The following is a 22288-nucleotide window of genomic DNA, read 5'->3' as shown; positions in this document are numbered from 1 at the left end:
GCAGCTTTTACACCAGCTAGCTGAGCAAGATCTATGCCCCATACCTAGACATCTCGTTCTGTCTTTTACTCCTCAAGTCGTACCGTCCTGTAAGACTCAGCTCTTGAATTCCCAGACCATCCAACCTGGGTTCCTCTCTCTTCCCCTGAATTCCCATGGCAACAAGGCTGTATTTTGACAATGGAGTATATTGTGTTATGAACTTATTTTTTTGCTTCTTTCCTTTGCTGGACTGCCTTGAGGGCAAAAAACAATGTGCCTTCTTCATCTTCTGTATCCTGGCATGTGCCTGGTACACAGTAGTGCTCAATAATTATGTGCTTCACTGGGGCTATAGAAAAGAGACGCAATAATGAGTATCATCTATTATTAGCATCTTATCTCCAAGGAAAAGCAGATGGAACTAGGAATTCACAAATCTGGATCTTGTTCCAGCCCATTGACATCTTGGTCCCCTGGGACCCCGTATGCACAACCCCCGCCACCCCCAAGAGAAAGAAGAGTTTCTTTCCTGAGTTCTTGTTCTATATGCAGAACTGGCCTGGGCCTGCCCTGTATCAACTGGGAGGGTCTTTTATATAAAGCTAGATGAGAAGCTGGTCATGGCTGCTGGGCTCTTGTCCCCATTTCTTGAACCCACGGCTACTTATACTCACCTCCAGTGAGGATAGAAAAGGGAAGGATGGAGACTGCCCAGATGTAGCCATAGCAGTGTTCACTCTATCCCTCTGTCTAAACACTGCATCTCCTCTTTGATGGCCGCTGTGTCCTTAAGCCTCATCAGAGTTAAGTTACTCCTGAGTATACGTGTGCTTGTGATTAGGAGACAATAAAACAAGGGAGTGACATCATCTGGGTTTGGTGCGACAAAATATTTCGGCAACCGTGTAGGAAATAGATGGTGGGGGGCAATGCCAGGGGGCTATTGGAAGTCACGGTGTCGGTACTCAGGTGTTGGAGGTAGAGACGGAGAGAGTGGATGGACTGGGGACATACTGGGCAGAAGAGCACACATGACTTGGATATTGGGGTGGTCAGGGCTGACTCCTATGCTTGCTTTTCTATTTGGCTCAAGCACCTGGGTGAGTAGATGAGGAGGACATCACCTGAGATGGAGAAAACTGTCGGAAGAACCAAGAGGTGATGGAAGGCAAGTCCCAAGGCTCCTAAAAACAATTTGTCTAAAACATTTTTATTTGGAGTTTTCTTTATTAGCCAGTGAAAGGCTGTCAAGGGGACTGTTTATTTTCACAAGCCACAGGTGTCCACTTTCAAAGCCTGATATTGCTCCCTCCAAACCCTTTGCCTCCTGGCCTAGTTTGTTCTGGAAATGGCTTTGTACTGGGCTGAAATGAAAGAGAGAAAGCTTCTGGAATCAACCAAGGGACTCCTTGGAACTTCTGACTGCTCTGGATGACTCAAAGTTACATCAGTGTTTAAACACACACTTGCCACTGACCAGCTTCAGCTGCATTCCAGCTCCGTCTTCTGGAGAGCCTGGGACAGGCCAGATGAGTGACACCATAGCTCGTGCCCCAATAAGGATGATGAATGGTGCATTTGGGGGTGGGGTGGGGAAGGGGGTGTCATTCCAGGAGAAGATGATGCATCAGGAACAAAGCTTTTATTAAAAGACAGAAGAAGTGAAATAGGGATTGTAACAGTGCCTGACTCACAGAATCAACATAAGAATGTTAAAAATAGATAGAAGAATTAGAATAGTGTACAACTCATAGAACTAACTTAAAAATCTAAAGAATCTAGGGGTGCCTGGGTGGCTCAGTTGGTTAAGCATCTGGCTTCAGCTCAGGTCATGATCTCACGGTTCATGGATTCGAGCCCCACGTCAGGCTCTGTGCTGACAGCTAGCTCAGAGCCTGGAGCCTGTCTTCGGATTCTGTGTCTCCCTCCTTCTCTGACCCTCCTCTGCTTGCACTGTTTCTATCTCTCAACAATAAATTTTTGTAAATGCTAAAAAAAATCCAAAGAATCTAAGTGAAAGCACCTAGAACAGAGACAAGCACATCATCAGCACCACGTCCCTCTCTTAAATAGAATAACAACTAAAGGAAAAGGAAGGGATCCTTGTCTTTACATGGGTTTCTGTGAAGAGAAAGTTTCAAAGCTCTTTGAAGTCTTGGACGTGTTCTGCAAAAGGAAAATATTTTAATCAATGTGAGTACATGGATTCTAGATTCATTCACCTGGTGTGACCTAAGTGACCTCATACTCTTGGGAATCCACTGATTTCTGACATAGTCTATGGGGAAACCCTCGGACCACAGCCTCTATCAGCTAGTGAGTGCTCAGGAAGTATTTGCTTCTTTCTGTTTACACTTCTCCTCCCTGAACCCCGGTTTCCTAAGGAGTCTCCTTGGAGCCCCTCTGTGGTTGTAACCATGTTACCGCTTGCCTTTCTTCTTCCCACAGAGATTTCCTGGGGACCAAGGAGGCATCACTGCTGCTGATGGCCATGTTCCTCCTCGCCGTGTTCTACCATGGACAGCAGGTAACCCCAACACTTGTGCCGACTCCCCTCCATTACTTGGCGTTTCCCACTGCCGTGAAACCGCCCTGGAAAGCCTCTGAGCCCTTCCTTGCAGCAAATGACCTTCCACTGCCTGCAGGAAGTTGTGATTCTTAATGAATCAATTCCTAATAAAGCCTACCTAATAAACAAAACAAGCTGAAGATGATGATTGGGCAACCCAGGGGGTTTTAATGCCTTTTACGAAACTCTCTTTCAAAGAGATCATGGCTATTAAAAACAAACGAACAAACAGAAACCTTTCATATCTGCCTGAGGCAAACCAGGATGCCTCCTAATTTCATGGCCTGGATTAAATCGTTACTGGAGAAGTTGTGTGCTGTGCTAGGTAAACACGCAGGTGTGAGTGTCCACTAGGGCAGGGCTCTAATCCCGCCTCTGATGCTCTAGTTGGTGGCCTTAGGCAAGTGGCTCATCTCCCTGGGCCTAGATGTCTTCTTCATGTCTGAAATAGGATAATGGGCACCTGGGGGGCTCTTTTGGTGGTGTCTGACTTCGGCTCAGGTCATGATATCACAGTTTGTGAGTTCAAGCCTAGCATCAGGCTTTCTTGCTGTCAGCTCAGAGCCTGCTTCAGATCCTCTGTCCCCATTTCAGCCTGCCCCTCCCCCACAAAAAATAAATAAACATTTGAAATAAAATAGGATAGCAACACCTGAATAGGGCCATCTTGAAGAATCAGTGGAGATTGTCATGGGCTGTGTTGGTACAGAGCCTTACAAAAGTATAGCATTTTGTCACTTCTTTGTCTGAATCGGATAAAGTGCCTACCTTACTGATGCCACTTCCCGATGAGCCTCTACCCTGCCAGGATCTGGGGTGGGCACTGTGGCTGGCTCTGTACACGAGCCCATCCCTGGCCCCAAAGGTTCCAGTTTCCTGGAGGAGAGAAGACCCTAAATAATGCAATGAGACACATGCTATGTGTGGAGCAGGCTGTCTGAGGACTTCAAGCATTGGAGCCGCAAGAATGGATTCTGATACCAGGTTCACCATGGGGTTTGCCTGTCGTGGCCAGCAGGGTTTCTCCATGTGGAGAAATGGCGGGGGGCGGGGGCGATCTTTTCCCTCCCGGGTAGAGCCTGGTTCTGCCAGCTTCACTGCCCTGCCCTAGATCCCTGTCTTTCTTTGCCCTTCACAAAAAGTAACCGGGAAAGGAGAAAAACAAAACACGAAGACTCTCAGCTGGAGCAGAAATAGAAACACGGTGCTGAGAAGTCACCATGGAAACAGGGAGGCAATAAACCCCGAGAAACCCTGAAACAGCCCCAAACCCTGAGAACCTAGAAATACATATAAAGTTATGTATAATAAGGGGGGGGGGAAATAGTCCTCAAGGGAGAAAAGGAGGAATGTGATGCCTTGGTGAGGAAAGACAAGGAGGGAAGAGGTGGTCTATATCAAGCTCCTAGTGTGTGCCTTGGTTATCTCGTGCAATCCTCCCAGCAACCCGGAGGCCATTATTACTGGTGAAGAAAGTCACATTACTCAGTTAGTTGGTGGGAGAACTAGAATTCAAGCCCAGATCATTCTCCAAGCCCCGCCCCCCTCTTCCACTTCTCTAGACTGGAGAAAGACAGAAAGAAGTTAACATACCAACACAACAGCCCAGGGCATTCAATCTTGCAGTACGACTTTGATTTGGTTTTAAATTTTTGTCAGTATTTATGGCAAAACAATAAGGCAAATGTCAATATCTAGCCATTTCCAGAATTCTTGTAGGGAGGGGTTTTTGGCTGGCTGTCAGAGCTGGGGTCATATCTTCCATGTCTTGATGGCTTCTCGAAGTTACAGAGAACTCCTTAGTATGATGTGCAAATGGCAACCCATTCGAGGGCTGTGAAGACAGAATCAGTCAAGAGGATCTGACAGAAAAACATACCCATGCTCCATCTCCCAGTTTTGAAATGCACAAACAAACAGCCCCAAGAGTTAATTAAGACAGAACAAGTTCTAAGTGAGGGTCCTCATTCCAAATCAAGAAGGATGTTCCTTTCTCATCTGCCACCTCAGGGAATTATTTTGTGCCCTGGCAGTGCTCCTTCTCCAATACCCTTTTAACATTCTGATTCAACTTATTCTGTTCTCCATTTGTCCTGGGAAACAGACAACATGACCGTGTTAAGATTACACATAAGGCAGGAGTATATTCGTGCCTAGTAAGGGTCTGAGTGCTTAAGTGACCTCTGATATCTTTCCCTCTTATTTTTTAAATATTTTTAATGTTTGTTTTTGAGAAGGAGAGAGAGAGCGAAAGAGACAGCACAGCTGGGTAGAGGCAGAGAGAGAGGGAGACAGAGGATCCGAAGCAGGCTCCAGGCTGTCCATGCAGAGCCCCATGTGGAACTCAAACTCACAAACTGTGAGATCATGATCAGAGCCGAAGTCAGATTCTTAATGGACTGAGCGACGCAGGGGCCACCCCCTCCCCCTCTTATTTTCAACTTTCAGAAGGCTCTGAAATGACGTAATCACCTCCCATTATGGTAGCAGCTACAGGTATGCAGGCTTTGAAGTGGGAGAGAATTCAAACCCCAACTCTACCACTTGGCGGATATGTGACCTTCAGCAATTTACTCAACTCTCCGAGCTTCAATTTTCTCACCTATAAAATATGGGTCTGATAATAACATTTTCTAGTCCTTAGGGTTGTTATACTATTATATGAGAATATAATTATAATATACTTACCCCAGTGGTCTGCACAAAGAATAAGCTTTCAAAAATTGTCAGCTGTGAATATTGTACTTTGAAAACAAGCCTGAGACAAGCAGGTAAAGCATTACTACCCTCCCTGGTCCCAAGTCACCCGAGGACATAAACCCGATAAGGAGAACCAAACAAAAGCAGGAATCCACAACTTCTGGGTCCGTTCCGTCTCCACCACACACCCCTGCCTTTCTTTCTTAGAATAATCTTTCTGCAGAATCACTTCCCCCTCTGTCCTCCCTCAGGGTCCTGTTTGTCTGAACCAAGTCTGTCCACTCTTGAGCCTGCTACCTGCCTCTGTCAGTTTCCCTCTGTGACTCAGCGGCCCTCCATTTTTTAAGGGCTGAATAATGCCCACTGATGGCTGGTACACAGCAGCAATCCAGTGGGAGTGTGGGTAATCACATATCTCCGGGGGACCAAGGGAGTTACGTAACTGAACGATTAGGAAATCTCATCATGTACATATGTGGATGTGATGTGCCATCACTTCCTTCTCCTCTGAGACAGGTGAACATTCCAGATGTGACAGGAGAGAGCAGTCGGGTGCCTCCTGCTTCCCCTGGTCCACTTGCAGCCCCAGGTGTGGGTTTCACCACAGGGGCTCCATTTATAGCAAGGGAAGCCATGTCTATGCATAGAGATAGAGATTAGTAAGGTCTCCAGTCACCTCATGGTCAGATAAAGACAGGCACCAGGACAGCGTGGTTTAGACAGAGAGACCCAGAGGGGTCCTTGGGTGGCTCAGTTGGTTAAGCATCCGACTTCCCCTCAGGTCATGATCTCACCGTTTGTGGGTTCGAGTCCTGCGTCAAGCTCTGTGCTGACAGCTCAGGGCCTGGAGCTTTCTTTGGATTCTGTGTCTCCCTCTCTTTCTGCCCCTCCCCTGATCACACTCTGTCTGACTCTCTCTCTCTCAAAAACAAAAAGAAACATTAAAAAAAATTTTTTTTAAAGAAGGGAAGACCCAAGCATTAGAACAAAACTTTCTTTTTTAAAATCTTTTTCTTTATTTTGAGAGAGAGAGATGGCAGAGACAGGGAAAAAGAGAATCCCAAACAGGCTCCATGCCATCAGTGCAGAGCCTCGTGGGGGGCTCCATCCAACAAACCCGTGAGATCATGCCCCGAGCCAAAACCAAGAGTCGAACATGCAACTGACTAAGCCACCCACTGAGAGACTTAAGCCCCTGGAGCTGTCATTTCTTAACCTGTAAAATGAAAAGGATAATAGATCTCTACTGGGAGTTGGAGAATGACTGCCTAAGGTCATGTACATATAGTGAAAGAGTTGAGAGTCACAGCTGAGAGTCGGAGTGCCTGAGTTCAACGCCAGCCCCTATTTGTGATCCACTGGACAGTTGACTTTGCCCTACTATGCCTCCATTTCCTCACCAGTGAAATGGGAATAAATAAAGTACCTACCTTGCTGAGTCGTGTGATGAAATGAGCGTGAGCATGTATGAAGGGCCTGGAACAGTGCCTGGACCAAGGCAATTGCTGGGCCAGTGTACGAACCTGGCACAAAGCTGGTGAACAATGTGTTCATTCCCTACGTACTCGGCTCACAGAGCCAGTGATCTAGGGGCTTGGTAAAAATCAAGAAAGAGACTGGACTTCTGAGTCAACTGACATTTCTTAAGCAAACGCTGAAGAATTTTCATCTTTATTTATATTTTATTTTTTAATGCTTTTTTATTTATTTTTGAGAGAGAGAGAGAAACAGTGTGATCAGGGCAGGGTCAGAGAGAGAGGGAGACACAGAATCTGAAGCAGGCTCCAGGCTCTGAGCTAGCTGTCAGCACAGAGCCCAACATGGGGCTCGAACCCATGAACCGTGAGATCATGACCTGAGCCAAAGCCAGACGCTTAACCGACTGAGCCACCCAGGCACCCCTATCTTATTTATATTTTTGTCTGTTAGCAGCTATGGACAAGAATACCCTCTCGTCACTTATTTTATGGGTGGTGATATCTCAATTCTGTCAATACTCCATTATTCATTGGCTGGATATAGTTTGAAGGAGACCCTTCTCCTCCAAGTACAGCTCACAAAGCAAAAGCAGGATAGACACTTAACTCTTACCCTGTAAATATCTTCCCCATAAGTTTCCCAGTCAGTCTATTCCCAAACACCACCCAGAGATGATCAATGAGGTCTTGTGTCCTATGTGTCACTGAGAACTGATGCATTCTGCCTTATTTCCCATGTTGCAACCCACTGGAATCATTATTTTTATTAAAGCTCAACTTGGGGTGCCTGGGTGGCTCAGTCGGTTGTGTCCAACTTCGGCTCAGGTCATCATCTCACGGTCTGTGAGTTCAAGCCCTGCATCGAACTCTGTGCTGACAGCTCAGAGCCTGGAGCTTTCTGTGTCTCCCTCTCTCTATGCCCTTCCCCTGCTCTCCTCCCCCCCAAAAAATAAACATTAAAATTTTTTCCTTAAATCTAATTTTTCATACCTTTGACACACGGGAGCCTGGTCACATAACACCCATAGTCTCCGGAGGTCTTCCTACTTTCTGATGTGAAAAGAGGTTTCAGGCATGCACATTTACTGCCCTAAACTTCAGCCATTTCTGCCAAGAGTGCAAGGTCATTTTTGTAGGAATCGATATTTGAAAAACACAATAGGAATGCCCATTGCTCTAGATATTCATTATTTCTAGGCTTTTATTTCAGCGGGCAAAGCTAGGAAATATGTACATGCCATGAGTTCACAGCAATACAGGCTTTTGGCTTAGACCCATCAGTTTCATATCTGCATCTCCCTTTTCCCCTTTCCAGAAATACCAGTTCTCAGTGACACCAACACAATTATCCATTTGCTATATCCTGCAATTCATATGCAGGAGTCTAACAATAATATACAGACACTGCCACCTACCATATGAGTGCTGTGAACCATTTTAAGATCACTTTTGAGTTCTTTTTATGCTCAGAGTGTCTCCCTCTCCAAATGTGTCATCAAATTATTGTGTGAAAGACATTTGGAATATCTCCTCCCTGTGCGATTATACATGTAGGTTCATTTATTGCCTGTTTATTCTTACGGAATCTTTTCAAACATCTCATTAGTTTTATAATTAAATTAAATGTTTCCATGATTCAACAGCCGAGTTTATAAAAAAGGATAGAGTTTTAAATTTTTTAATTTCTCCACTCTATTCCCTCCATCCCTCCTCTCCTTGGTCAAGAGTTTTTATAGTTTGTTTTTTAGTCTTCAATTGTCCAATAAATAAAGGAAAACTATATATGGAGAGAGAGACATAGATGTTCCCATTTTTAGACCAATTGTGACATATTATACATGCTTTTCTCCATGTTGGAGACTAATCCATCAGAGTACAGAGAAACGGTCTTCCTTTCTTTTCAACTTTATTTATTTATTGAGAGAGAGTAGGAGAAGGGGAGGGGCAGAGACGGGGGGAGACAGAATCCCCAGGAGGCTCCGGCCATCAGCACGGAGCTCGATGAGGGCCTCAGACTCACAGACCGTGAGATCATGACCTGAACCGAGATCAAGAGTCGGACACTTGACCGACTGAACCACCCAAGCACTCCAGTCTTCCTTTTTTTTTTTTTTATAGCTGTAGACAGGAGTTTATTCAACCCACAGAATGAGCACTTGGGTTGTTTCCAGGTTTTGCTGTTACAAACTCTGCTGAAGGAATAATCTTGTGCCTCTCTTTCCATATTTTTACCATCCACTGAGATGTTCGTGTAAGACAAAGGAAAGAAACTAGCTGAATGTTCCAAGCTCTCGAATTCAGAGCATGTGTTTGGCCACACAGCACAGCGCTCGTTTCAACTGCTACAGACTTAGAAATAATGGCACCCCCAAACTGTGGTAAATTCGGTGTATGAGATTCTTTAAAAACAGAAGCTGTCCAGGGCACCTGGGTGGCTCAGTCGGTTAAGCCTCTGACTTCAGCTCAGGTCATGACTCTGTGCTGACAGCTCAGAGCCTGGAGCTGCTTCTAATTCTGTGCATGTCTCTCTCTCTCTCTGCCCCTCTCCCACTCATGCTCTGTCTCTCTGTCTCAAAAATAAATAAAAAACATTAAAACAAACAAACAAACAAACAAACCAGAAGCTGTCCCTCTTCCAGTGCAGGGAAACTAAGACACAAGGAGCTAATAATGTGCGTTGAGAACCTACTGTGAACCATGTGCCTTCTCTGCAACTTTCTAAATAACTCTTCTTCCAGCCCTGCGTGGTCAGCGGTGTTCGTCCCAATTTTAAGGATGAGGAATCTGTGAATGAAGCCACCAGTCCAGGTTATGGTGTTTAAATGTGGCTCCAGGACTCTACGCCAAGCCACATCAGTGTCCCAGCTAAAAGCACGACCCCTCCATCACTACCTCATTCATTCCCTTCCTCTGGTCCAGGGGTGCAGAGCTCAGAATCTGGAGTTGGACCCCAGTATTAGCTCAAATCCCTGCCCCCCAACTAACTCACGTGCGACACTGGTCAAGTCACTCAACTCTGTTTGCTTTAACACTCTCATCTCCAAAATGAGGATTGATGGCAATACCTCCCTGTCGGGGCCATGAAAAGAGTGAACAGACATGCATTGCTTAGAACAATCCCGGGTGCACTGAGCACCATCTAAGTGTTAGAGGGCTCTGTTATCAGAACAGATGAGTTGAGTCAACAGTGACAGAGCATCTCTCCTGTGCAGGGTGCGCTGCCCACAGGGTAAGGACATCATTGAGCAGGTCCAAGGCCCCCTGACCTTATAGCACCCACAATCTCGCAGACCACTCAGGCAACCCCAGTGAATCACACAATCAGCAAATCGTAGGTAACTGAATGGTAGGAAGGGGAGGTACCCAGCCTTGTGGAGTCTGACCACCCTCTGATCTCTTGGCATGGCAGAATACCCCTCAGAATGTCCAGCTCGGGCTCTGTTTAGAAGAGTTCCAGATTTGCCTTATCCACGGCCCACACTGGGTGCCTGAGCCCCTGCCCTGGGAGCTCACCTGTTTCCTTCTCTTTCTCCCTCCTGCTCGGCAGCTAGAGTACACAGCGCGCCTGGACTTCCTTTGGCGAGTACAGGCCAAGGAGGAGATCAATGAGATGAAGGAGCTCAGGGAGCACAATGAGAACATGCTCCGGAACATTCTCCCTAGCCATGTGGCCCGCCACTTTCTGGAGAAAGACCGAGACAATGAGGTGAGTCCAGGCTTGCCTGGCCATGAGGGAGGTGGGCGGGGGGTGCACTGATCCCGAGCCCCGGGAGAATTCCACTGTCCTCAGGTCAGCACAGGAGACTGGGGACCATGCTACCCTCCGAGTGCCAGGCTACCCACCGTGCCTAGCACCGTGAGGTTTACGCACGGCCTCCCCAGCCTCGGGTAGGTCATCTGTAAGATGGACAGAATGAGATCACCATTGTGACACTGGATTGAAATCTTAGTTTTATATCTGTCTATGCACATGACTATGTGTATGCGTTGGGCGATCCCTCCAGCGTCTCTCTCTACGTGGGTAAGAGGTTACCGCTGATGTCTCTGGCTGATCCGCTGAAGACATTTGGGTTTGTGATCCTTGCCTGAGGATAGAACTAGGAGAGATCCCGAGAGTCCATTCTCCATCCAAGTCACCACAGCAAGACCAGCGGAAGAGAAGTAAAGGGGGAACTATGCTGCTGCTTGAACAGTCTTGGTGGACCCGGGCCCTGGAGGTCTCCCGGATACACATCCAAGCACTTCCCACCCTCCTCAATCAACAGATGGAGTTCTCTGGAGTCGGCTTTAGGCCGGGATTTCTCCAGGCTCCCTAAGGTCAGGGGCTTTGCTGCAAGAGCTTCTTGACAGAGCCAGGAAAGCAGAGAGAACATTGAGGTGCACCTGCTATGCCCACCGGCAGGAGCAGACAAAACACCGGAGCCCTCAGAGGGAAAACCAGAAGAGAAATGCTAAGAAGGCCACCTTTCCATGAAGACCACCAGGCAGTGGGGTGCAGAGGAGCTGGTGGGAAGGGTGAGAATTCACTGGCTCCATCCCGACAGGAAGAGAACCAGCCAGAGAGGCTGAGATTCCAAGACTGCAGGTCCAGCTGTATCCAGGCCAAACCTCCACGGGGCAAAAGAAATGACAGTTTTGGGCCTTAATCCGTTAAGACATTTTCAATAAAATGTCTTGTCATGCTTCTTTGAAGTTTTCAATGCTTAAATAGTTCACACTTGACCAAGGCTCGAACACAAAGGTTTTACATCAGTCAGGGAACGTTCACGCTACGGTGAAATGCCCTTTCCTGAGCACCTGCTGTGGGCCAGGCCGAGACAGGCAACTGATGTAGGTGACCTTTCATTGTCTTTCCACTCTTAAGGAAAGAGTTCATCACCCCGCATTAGCAACGAAGAAACTGGGGCTCAGAGAGGGCCATGGCCTGCCTCATTTTATGGAAGCAAAGCCGTGGCTCAAATCCGGTCCCTGGAATTTCTTCCCTCTGTGCTGTGCTGCCCCAACCATGGGGCTAACCATGCTGTCTCTGGGGATTTGGCACCACTAGGGTGTGTGTGTGTGTGTGTGTGTGTGTGTGTGTGTGACAGATAGAGTAGTGGAACAGGAGAAGGGTACAGGCAGACGCAGGACTGCTGTGACCTGCAGGAATGGCCAGTGTCATGTTTTGTTATTGTGGGATGAATATTTGGCTTCTCTTCTTGCTGCAAATATGAACTCTGATACAGACCTCTGAAAACTGATTGGGGTTTGGACATCATGAGTTTGGGTCCCAGCTTTCACAAGGCTGCAGCAGCATTCACGGACGTGAGCTGTAAAAAAGATGAGAATGATTGTTCCCATTTCACAGATGAAGAAACTGAGGCTCAGAGAAATAAGGTCCCAGAGCTAGTGAGGTAGCAAGCTTGAATTCACCCCCAGGTCTGTGTAGCTTGAAAGCTCAGGTTGGTGTTTGGTCTCAAGTTGTTTCTAGGGCATGAGTGGGAGAGAAGAGGCAGCAGTGACAGACAGGGACTCACACCAGCTGGAAACCGGGCAGTGGACGGAGCCTTGCCCCCGAGGACATCCTGTCTAGCTGGTTCCAGACATTCCGGCAGCCTCTGCCATTCCGCTAGACTTTGACTTAGAAGATGCTCCCTGGGGCAGGGACTTTGTCACCTGGGCTGGGTCCTCAGTGACAGGCGGGCTCCTGCAGAGTCTCAGAAGCCCACTCATTACAGCTCACTGCTGAAAGCAGGTGTGTCCAGAGCTGGGAAGTCTGTACAGCACACACTGCCATCTCTGGCACTCACCAGCTCTGTGACCTAGGGCAGCTTACCCAACTTCTCTGAGTCCACGTTTTCATCTGATTGAAGAGGAAATAATTCCGATCTTGCTGACCTGGCTGAGGATGAAACTGAATGAGAACACACTTAGTGCCCAGTGCAGCCTGGTGCCACGGGGCAGGGGGGGGGGGGTGTCAGTGTAAAAAGGCTGTGTGATGCACTCAGCAGCCTGACACTGGAGATTCAGTCCCGGCTCCTCCTCTCGCTACACCTCAGTAACTGAGCAAGTGATGAACCTCTCTGGACCTCAAGTGACAATACTTCCCAACTTGATCCAGTTGCCACAGCGCTTGTTTACAGGAGTTCTTATGCATAAAGCGTCTAAACGGTGCTTGGGACATTTTAGGGACACCCCTTAAATTTTGTTTCAGTTCCTTCTTAATTCCGGTGCCCCACATGCCCTCCCACTCATTCACACCTTCATGTAGCAAGTATTTTTTTAATAAAAATTGTTAATCTTTAGTTTTGAGAGAGAGAGGCAGAGTGCAAGCAGGGGAGGAACAGAGAGAAAGGGAGACACAGACGCAAGGCTCAAACTCGCGAACTGCAAGTTCATGACCTGACCTGAAGTCAGATACTTAACCGACCGAGCCCCCCAGGCACCCCAGCAAGTATTTATTGAGGGAAATCATGAGCCTGGGGCTCAGACAGTGAACCAAGAAGACAAAGTCCTTGCCGATAACGGAGCATGTGTTAGAGACATGAATGTGAGTGAATGAATGTGTATTCAGCGGTGCCCAGCTGAACGTGAGTGAGTGGATGTGTATTCAGTGGTCAGCTCCCGAGGGCAGGAGAAGCTGAGTAAGAGAAGCGGGTTAGGTGAAGGGGGTGGAGCCAGCCATGGAGAGTCTCCCGGAGGCGGTGACGTTTGCACAGAAATCTGAGGACACTAATACAGTCATCCGGTCTCATACATTGTGTCTTCCCCTCAGAGAGGTGGCTTCATTCGGTATAAGAAACACAGGAGGCAGGCCTGGGTCCCTTGTGCAAAAAGCCAGCTGAGTCTACATCTTGATATCAGGGCAGAGCAGGGAGTGTGCATGTGCTCAGAATCTTCTAGAAAGCCCAGATCTACCTCGATCCAGAGGAAGGTAGAACAGTAATAGCTTTTCTGTATTCATCAATCCCTCCCCAGTTTACAGTGTTATTTTCTTGGAGCCCCAAATAGCAAGAGACAGATGGCATATTGAAAACAGTTGACTAAAGCTAGTTGAACGCTGGGGTCGTCTGTAAAGGTGTAGGCAGGTGGCAGGAGCTTTCCCGTGCCCCTCCAAAGCCCCCACAGCACAGTTTCCATCACTGTTGTTAACTAGCTGTGTGGCCTAGGGCAGCTCACCCAATGTCTCTGATTATTATTAATCCTCATCTGATTAATAGGAAATAGTAGAGACCCCGCTGAGCTGATGTGGGAATTAAATTGGGTAAGAACACATGACGTGCTCAGTACAGCCTGGTCCACCATGTGGGTTCAAGGCCACACAATGCACTTGAAAGCCCAGTGCCCTGGGCTTGTTTCCTCCCGGCCTCTCTCTTCACCAGAGAGCATCTGGTAGAGAGGAGTGAGCCTCCCACCACCCCAGTTCTACCCTCCAACCTCTAGGAGGATCGGCAATCAAGATGTGAACTCAGGTCATGTGTCTTGTAGTTACTGAGACCCCCGCCCCCAGTTCTGCAGCCACCTTATGTCAAATCAACCATCCATTCAGACGGACTCACCAGATCCGGTTTCCGGTTCGGTGACATCTCCTTCAGGCATTATCCTGAGTATTACCATTTTATCCTGGTGGTGGTCATCCTGGTGTTTGCTGACTCGATTTAGCTTTTGTAGCAGTGGCAGCAGCAACAGTGGAGTCAGACGGCCCAGGTGTGAATTCCAACGCTGTCTTTTTTTTTGAAGTTGATTTTATTTTGAGAGAGAGCAAGCACAAATGGAGGAGAGACAGAGCGAGGGAGGAACAGAATCCCAAGCAGGCTCCACACTGCCAGCACAGAGCCTGACACGAAGCTCAAACCCACGGACCGTGAGATCATGACCTGAGCCGAAATCAAGAGTTGGACGTTCCACTGACTGAGTCACCCAGGCACCACCCCCCCAACTCTGTATCTTAACAGCCGCGGGTCTTGGGTAGATTATGTAACCTCTACATGCCTCAGTTTCCCCATAAAAAAGCCAGGATCTTAACTCCATCTACGCCCTGGGGATGTGATGGTTCAGTGAGAGGATGTGTATGCAGCATTCCGTGTCCTGCTTGTCACAGTAAGCACTCAGGAGATGTAGCTGACATTATGAGCATTGTTTGTGTTATATAAGCAACATTCTCATTGTTGGCAGAGGCAGGGAGCTAAATCTAAGAGGAGGCTGGAGGGTGGGAGGGGCCAGGATTCCTGAGCATGATTGATAAGAACCCCCGGTGAGCCGCCCTTAAGTCACAGTGGCATTTCCATCTCCAGGGGCGAGTGGGAGGCAAGGTGGCCAACTGGGTAACTATGGAAAGGGTTGCAGAGGGCTCCGCTGGGTCATCTCTTTTCTATTTTAAACAAACAATAGTAATATGAGTATTAGGGGCTCACTTGTGTCTCCCACAATTCATATGCCGACGTCTACACCCCCAGTACCTCTGGATGCAACTGTATTTAGAGATGAGACTTTTAAAGAGGTGATTAAGTTCATATGAAGCCCTTAGGGCTGGCCCTAATTCATGGTGAACTGTGTCCTTCAAAGACACAGAGGAGATTAGGACACAGACACACCCAGAAGGAAGGCCGTGTGAGGACACGGGGAGGAGATGGCATCCACCAGCCAAGGAGAGCGGTCTCTGGAGAAACCGACCCTGACCTTGATCTTAGACTTGTAGCCTCCAGAACTGTGGGAGGAGAAATGTTCGTTATTTAAGCCACGCACTCTGCAGAGTTTTGCTACAGCAGCCTGAACAAACTAACATAATGGGTAATAAACAGATTTGTTTTTCTTCCCCAAATTATAGCCATTTGAAGGCTGTGGTTCTGTGAGTTTGCTTCCACAGGTTCTCTGACCCATCAAGCAGAGAGTCAGGCTCCCGTTCAAGTATCACTCCATTGGCTAAGGCCAAGGTGAATGTGGCACCTTAGAAAGCCCTGTGCCATTGCTCTGCTCCTTGGCTGCATTCTGCACCCCCCACACCCTGCCCAGCCCAACCCAGTACAGCCGGCCACCCCCCACCTGGCCCTCCTGGATGGAGACCGGCAAAGGCACTTGTACCGGTGCATCCATGCTTGACCGATCTTGAATCAGGGACACTGTCTTTCCCTGGGTCTTCCTCGACTAGTGGTGTTATCCAGAACCATCGCTTAACTCCTCTCTCTCATCTTCCTTACCTGTAAAGTGGCAATAAGAATTGTGCCTCCTTCACAGGATCATTGCAAGGATTAAATAATTGAGCTCATACGAAAGCGCTTTGTAAGGTTTGACATTTCCTGCAAAGCCCAGGGAGGCATTGATTCCAATGATTTAGAGTGTTCATCTTGTACCAGACCCTCTAGACAGCACGCACTACAGTACAGGCATCCAGAAACTGCAAACTGGATGATTTGAATGCACGAAGATGAATAGCATGGGGGTTCTGCCTTGTGGAATTCACACGAGAGGAGACAGACATGAGGTGATAATGCAGGCAGCAAGGAAGGGATACTGCAGGGCGCTCAGCCTCCTGACCCCATCTGTGGTCTGTCCACGTGGCTAGTGTTGGCAGAAGACCAGGGCTAGCCTGGTTAAGGAGGTGAACTGCAGGAGGGAAGGACACGTCCCATCAAGGGACAGACAGTAGGAATAAAAGCGTTCGAGTGTGAGAAGCGCATTTGTGTGTTTGTTTGGCTCTTCCAGAAGCAGACCTAGAAACAAGGATTTGGGTGAAAGTAATTAGCTTGGAGGTGGACTCAGGAAACCCTGGGAGGCAGGAGAGTGGGAAGGAAGGGAAGTTATAAATGAGGCATTAGCCACTAGTTACCTCTGTGGGGGACTGGAGCTCAATCCCACTGGGGATTCTGGGAAATGCAGAGAGCCTACCTCACAGCTATCAGGCCCGAGGGCTGAATGGGCTGAGAAGTATAAGCCAATTGCCATCAGTCCCTGGTTGAGAGCAGTCCTGGGGGCCTGAATTTCCTGGACCATCAGCCCACTGCTCATGGGGGCAGAGTGCCCTCTAGTGGTCAGAGAGGAGCTCCGCACAAAGAAACAAGGGCTCAGCTGTGAGAAGAGCTCAGGACACCTGCCGAGTCTGTGGCCATGTGCACGCGGGAATCCAATGCTTTGGTGTTTCTGGAACACGAGGTCTGATGCCAGGAATCACAGGCAATGAGGGTGCAGAGGAAGGTGGAGGTGAGGGCATGAGTCTATGAACACGCTGCCGTTTGAGCTTTATCCTCAGCGCGGTGTGGCCATCAGAAGGTTTTAAGAATGGAAGAGACATGACCAATATTCTGTCTTTAAAATATCACCACGAGGGGAGCCTGGGAGGGTTCAGTCAATTAAGTGTCTGACTCTTGATTTCGGCTCAGGTCATGATCTTATGATTCATGTGATCAAGCCCCACGTCAGGCTCTGAACTGACAGCGAAGAGCCTTCTTTGGATTCTCTCTCCCTCTCTCTCTATCCCTCCCCACGTGTGTGCTCTCTCTCTTAAAATAAATAAATTAACTTAAAAACAAAAGATTACTCCGGCCACAATGTGGAACATGCCTCTGGATGGGACGAGTCAGGGAATCCAGTGTGGGCAGGAAAGCAGGTGACCTGATGAATAGCAATGGCAGAAAACAATACTTGAGACCAAAAGCAAGCCAGCAGAACTTGGCACTTTACTGAACCCAGATGCAATGGGGAGGAAGGGGCCAGGACATCTCTGAGCATCTCTAACTCTGACGACTCAGCAACACAAGTGCCACCAACTGAGAGAACGAAGGAGCAAGCTTAGGTTGAGAGAAGATGCGTTCAAGTTCAGAATGTATAGTTTGGGAGGTATGAACATAGCCCAGCTTAGGGGACCCATAAGCAGGAAGCCCAAGAAAGGGAACTGCCTTGAAGAAAAGAGTTCAGAGGCTGCCCCACTTGAATGCTGGTGAAGGATTGCAACTAAACAAGGTGGCCCAGGTATGTGTGCAAATTGACCCACTGACCGTGGGTCAAGAAAAGAACCACAGCAATCAGCCACATTTAAGATGGAAGGTGAGGCCGAAAAAGGCATCTTTGAAGGAGCCAGGCATAATGACAACAATTACCTCATCGCTGAAACAAGGAAGGTCAAGAGACTCGTGGACTTGGGGGCAGTGACCACACCAACCTGCAGAGGTGTCCCCGAAGACATGAGCAATATCTGTGTGGTGATTCTTTCCACTTAGGCTGGAGGTCCGAGACGGGAGTGAAACCTGCAGGGGTGCAGACAAGGGGTGGAGAGAACTGGTTTGAGAAGTCTGGACGAAGAGGAACAGAAACCGGTGGGTGGTCACAGGTTTGCTTGGTTTCCAGAGTATGTCGTGCTTCTCCATACCGGAGACAAGTTGCAGGAGGAGGGGAGGAAGAGGAGGAGGTCATGGAAGAGAGAATAAAGAAAAGGGTCACTGTGGGAAGAAGTTGCAGAAGAAGGTAGAAGCGAGGGATGTCAAGACATCAAGTAGGAACGTTGACCTTCAGCAGAAGGAAAATGCATCATCTGAGGTGGAAGTAAAAGGGATTAAAATAAACATGAACATAGACAGGGGTGTGTGTATTGGAACAGAGCTGGGTCATTGCCAAGAGCCTCAGTTTCCCCACAGAAGTAAGAGACAAATAATCTCTTAAGAGGAATTGTGTGGGGCGAGACGTTAGGGACAGTGGTGAGGTTTTGGACTCGCCGATGAGAACAGAGAAGGAAGCTGGCCAGCGACAAAGGACGTGCAGTGAGACCTCGGAGTGCAACCAAGGCTGGAGGCCAGGAATTGTCCAATGGTCTGTCCCATCCACATGTTACTGTGGTGACACGACGGTATTTCAGAGCCCCGTTCTCTGCACTCTCCGTGGGTGCCTGTGCATGGGTGCAGGTGCACGCATGCGCGAGGAGCCTCACTGCAAAGCCCCACCTCTCACGACTGTGTCTGGCATCCTCTCTGTCTCTCCCCATCCAGGAGCTGTATTCCCAATCTTATGATGCCGTTGGGGTGATGTTCGCCTCCATCCCGGGGTTTGCAGACTTTTACTCTCAGACTGAGATGAATAACCAGGGAGTGGAATGCCTGCGTCTGCTGAATGAGATCATTGCTGACTTCGATGAGGTAAGTCGCAGGCTCAGAAGCCTCCAGTCAACAGCGGGCCTCACTCTTGTCAAAGTGTCACATCCATTGTAGCCATAGCCATTGTGTGCCCTTATAGGACTGCAGGCTGCAGTGTAAACACAAACATGTCTTCTCTAATTTAATCATCACAAGAGAGAAACACCAGGGCTTCTCCATCTGGGGGATCGAGATCATAAGGCTCAGTGAGGCTAGGTAATCTAACCCAAAGTGAAACAACCATCAAATGGCAAAACCGGGACTTGATTGGAGGCCACTTCTACTCAGACACTGGCGTCACAGAGACTGCGCACTCATGAGAACGTTTCTCCATCTGCTGAAGGTGCCAAGAGATAAAACCATCAGTTAGCCTTTGGTCCAAGACTTAAACACAAGTACACACATACTCCAGATAGGACTTTCTTATTTTAGGCTCCATGACTCTAACCAACCCCTCACACAGGAGGAAGTATTCTTGTTGTACTGTATGTTAATAGAGTTGGCAGGAATGATCCTTCCTCGCCCCCCACCCTTGCCAGTCTTTTAGCTTGAAGTGGGGCACCATTGCCCACCCATCTTCCCAGGCCTAAGAAGGGAGGTGATTTATTGAGAAAGTGCTGGAGAAGAGACCATGCAAAGATGCGGGTTCAGTTGAAGTCTAACCTGCTTGCCTGATCCCTGGGGAGCTTAGGAGCATAAGTGGTACCCCAGAGTTGTTTCGCACTGGGGCAAAGGGCGCCAAGCTTTTGTGTACCTGGGTTGGTCAGCCATTGGCTGTGGGCTGCCCCTTGTGGGGGTGCCTCACTTCCCAGGCACTTCCGTCAAAGGGGCTCCCATTGGCCCTAGGCAGTTTCCAAAAAAGGGGACAGCAGTACATTGTCAGCAGCCAGATCCCATGGCATTCTTGGGAATGACCCCATGAAGGAGATGTGGGTGGGGCACCAGGACCATGTGTGATGTCATCCATTGTGACATCATCCCCCTCTCTCCATTCCCACAGTCCTTGGAGCTACTGAGCCCTGTGGGTTCCTTCTTGATGGCTCTTTGGTCTGGCCATTCCTCACTGCCAGTGCTGCCCTATTCTTGTTTCCGTCATCTTCCTTGTCCCCTGGCTAACTGCAGCCGTTCCCCAGCTGCCCCCTCCTGCATCTCACCTCAGCTGTCATCAAAAGCAAGACTATCTTTTCACATCCCTGTGAAACCTAAAGCCTATCAGTGCCTCCCCTTTGCCAGCTCCTCATAAGTCACCAGAGGCTTTGACTTGCCATCCCTGTATCTTCTCCAGCCTTACCTCCCCCCACGTGCCACCTGCCCCCACCACCCGGCACCATCTGGCTCCGAACAAGCCATTACACCCACCTGGCTCCTCCACACCCCCTCTTTCTGCCCAGGAGTTATGCCATCCTCACTCTACCCTGTCCTCTCTCCCTCAACTCCGTGGGCAGCAGAAAATGTAACACTTCCTCAACAGCCCATTCAAACATCTCCTCTACTTGTGACACCTCTTCTAATCCCCCTTCCACCCAGGTAAATGTTGTTGCTCTTTTGTCGAAAAATCTATACTCATCATAGAGCCTGAAACCCTTCAGTGTACAGATCTGCCTCCCCGACGAGCCACTCAGATCTGAGGCAGAGACCCATCTTATTAGTGTAGGTATTTACCACATATTGCCACAAATGCAGAATGAGTTCAATGTAACATTCACTCGTTACTTATCCCTCAACAAAACCGACAGGCTGGGAATTATTAGCCTTCATTATATGTATAAGCAAAACTGAGTCTGAGAGACACCAAGAGAGCCCAGGCTTTGCCACCATTAATTAGTGCTGCCAACATTCGAACCCAGGTCTGCCATCCTGTTTTGATTTTTAACCATTCCCTGGCATTCCATGGTTCCGGTTTTGCAGTCAGAAGGCAACAAGGGCCATTTTAGTTGTCCTAGGGATGGGGGTGGGGATCAAGATCAGTAAGACACAGCCCCTTTTTGCTTCCCATGGCTTCCCAGTCTAGTGAGAGACGTGATGATCGCATCATCTTTACATGGGAAGTCCGTGGTAAGGCCACTCATTTGGAGGGCCTTACATCGTGGAGAGTAGCAGGTGCTTCCATGGTAATAGTGCCTTTATCCCAGCTGTTTGGGAGAGGCCATAAACTCATAAAGATAGAAATTATATTCTTATGTCTCCTATTAAGTCCTCAGGGGCTAGCACTGTGTCTAGAACATGAGATGCTCATGACAGATGCTTACTAAGTATTTGCTAATGGGATCAACCAATCAGTTAATGAATGGGGGACAAACCCAGCAGGCAAATAGTGAGGTGAAGATAAACTAGGGCAATCCAAAACATACCTCCAAATGAAAGAAAGTTAAACTGGCTGTGTTAAAAATAATCTGACTGAAGGTTCGGCCATCAGGCTTCATTTTATTTTAAACTCTATAGCACCCCCATCCCCAAAAAGGGCTCACAAGCATGTTTTTCAATTTGATAAATAAATTTTAACTAAATTTGCATCTCAGTGCCGCAATTGGTAGACATCAGGAGCAAAACTCCTAGGGAAAACAGACAGCGCTCCTAGTGGTAGCGGTGGGTTTCTGCAGAGAGGGGTTGGAGAAGCCGGTGGGGTTGAGAGCCGTCGCAGGGGGCAGTGGGGGTGATCGGTTCAGGAGCTGGGCTTTAGAGCAGGAGGAGGAGGAGGGGGAGGATGAGCTGGCACGGAGGTGAGAGAGGAAAGATTGGAGAGCAGAGCAGAGAAGGAGAAAGGAAAAGAAGAGAGGGTGCAGAGGAGGAGGAAGAGGGAAGAGCGTGTTGCCGCAGGAATATTCCCTGACCTGCCAACCCCAAGCACTTCAGCTTCCCCACAAGGGCCTTCGGGCCACTCGGACATGCCTTCTCTCTTGGTGTCAAGAGAGACCCTCCGCGTTCTGCCCTGTCGAAGCACCACCAATCCTGCCCTTTTGCTGATAAAAATCACCACAGGAACCTGAGAGCAAAATTTTTTCTTGGCTCAAGGAAAGCAGGACATTGCATGGAGCACATGCTCCAAGACTGGGTTTGCAATAACCCGACACCAGGCTCCTCACCCCAGGGCACCTACTTCCTTGAAGGCTCAGGGTGCCCCTACATTTTAGCACTCCATGTGGACTGGTGAATTCATAAAGGGGCTGATTAGGAACCACATCATGCCCCCAGACGTTTTTAGCTCTATGTTGGGTACATTTGCTGCACGAACACTAAATTAAAATAATGAAGCCGCTTGCTGCCTTCCACAGCCTTCTGAGATGAGACAGCATCGCCTGGGCCTGAAAGGGGCCCTTGGCCAAGTAGTTTCCAGAGAAGAGAGGGAGGAAGAGCACTCCCCCGCCCCCATCCCTGCAGAAAGCTGGGGAAATGCAGCCATAAGGAAGCAGAGGGAGAGAGGGGGCCACCGAAGACATGTCTCAGATCCTCCGAACTAACAT

At 48.6% G+C, this 22288-nt stretch overlaps 1 protein-coding gene and 2 long non-coding RNA genes across 5 annotated transcripts in view; 1 reads left to right on the top strand and 2 right to left on the bottom strand.

Annotated features, from left to right (window-relative positions):
* ADCY8 (adenylate cyclase 8) overlaps positions 1 to 22288 on the top strand; it is a 218688-nt gene that overhangs the window by 188262 nt on the left and 8138 nt on the right. For all 3 annotated transcript variants that reach the window (XM_029923740.1, XM_029923739.1, XM_029923738.1), the window contains 3 exons: positions 2431 to 2509; positions 10277 to 10435; positions 18684 to 18830. In XM_029923740.1, coding sequence (XP_029779600.1) covers positions 2431 to 2509; positions 10277 to 10435; positions 18684 to 18830 — 385 coding nt within the window. The remainder of the gene's footprint in view (positions 1 to 2430; positions 2510 to 10276; positions 10436 to 18683; positions 18831 to 22288) is intronic.
* LOC115279196 lies at positions 10675 to 12655 on the bottom strand. The gene is made up of 4 exons (XR_003903282.1): positions 12246 to 12655; positions 11957 to 12038; positions 11194 to 11337; positions 10675 to 10826 (listed from the first exon to the last, which is right to left on the bottom strand). It is a non-coding gene; the product is annotated as an uncharacterized LOC115279196 (long non-coding RNA).
* LOC115279194 lies at positions 17790 to 19750 on the bottom strand. The gene is made up of 3 exons (XR_003903280.1): positions 19582 to 19750; positions 18639 to 19164; positions 17790 to 17948 (listed from the first exon to the last, which is right to left on the bottom strand). It is a non-coding gene; the product is annotated as an uncharacterized LOC115279194 (long non-coding RNA).

Source organism: Suricata suricatta, chromosome 15 (assembly GCF_006229205.1).
Source record: "Suricata suricatta isolate VVHF042 chromosome 15, meerkat_22Aug2017_6uvM2_HiC, whole genome shotgun sequence".
In the NCBI taxonomy this organism is placed as follows: domain Eukaryota; kingdom Metazoa; phylum Chordata; class Mammalia; order Carnivora; family Herpestidae; genus Suricata; species Suricata suricatta.
Note: the sequence above shows the minus strand (reverse complement) of the source record. Positions and strands in the feature narration are given on the sequence as shown.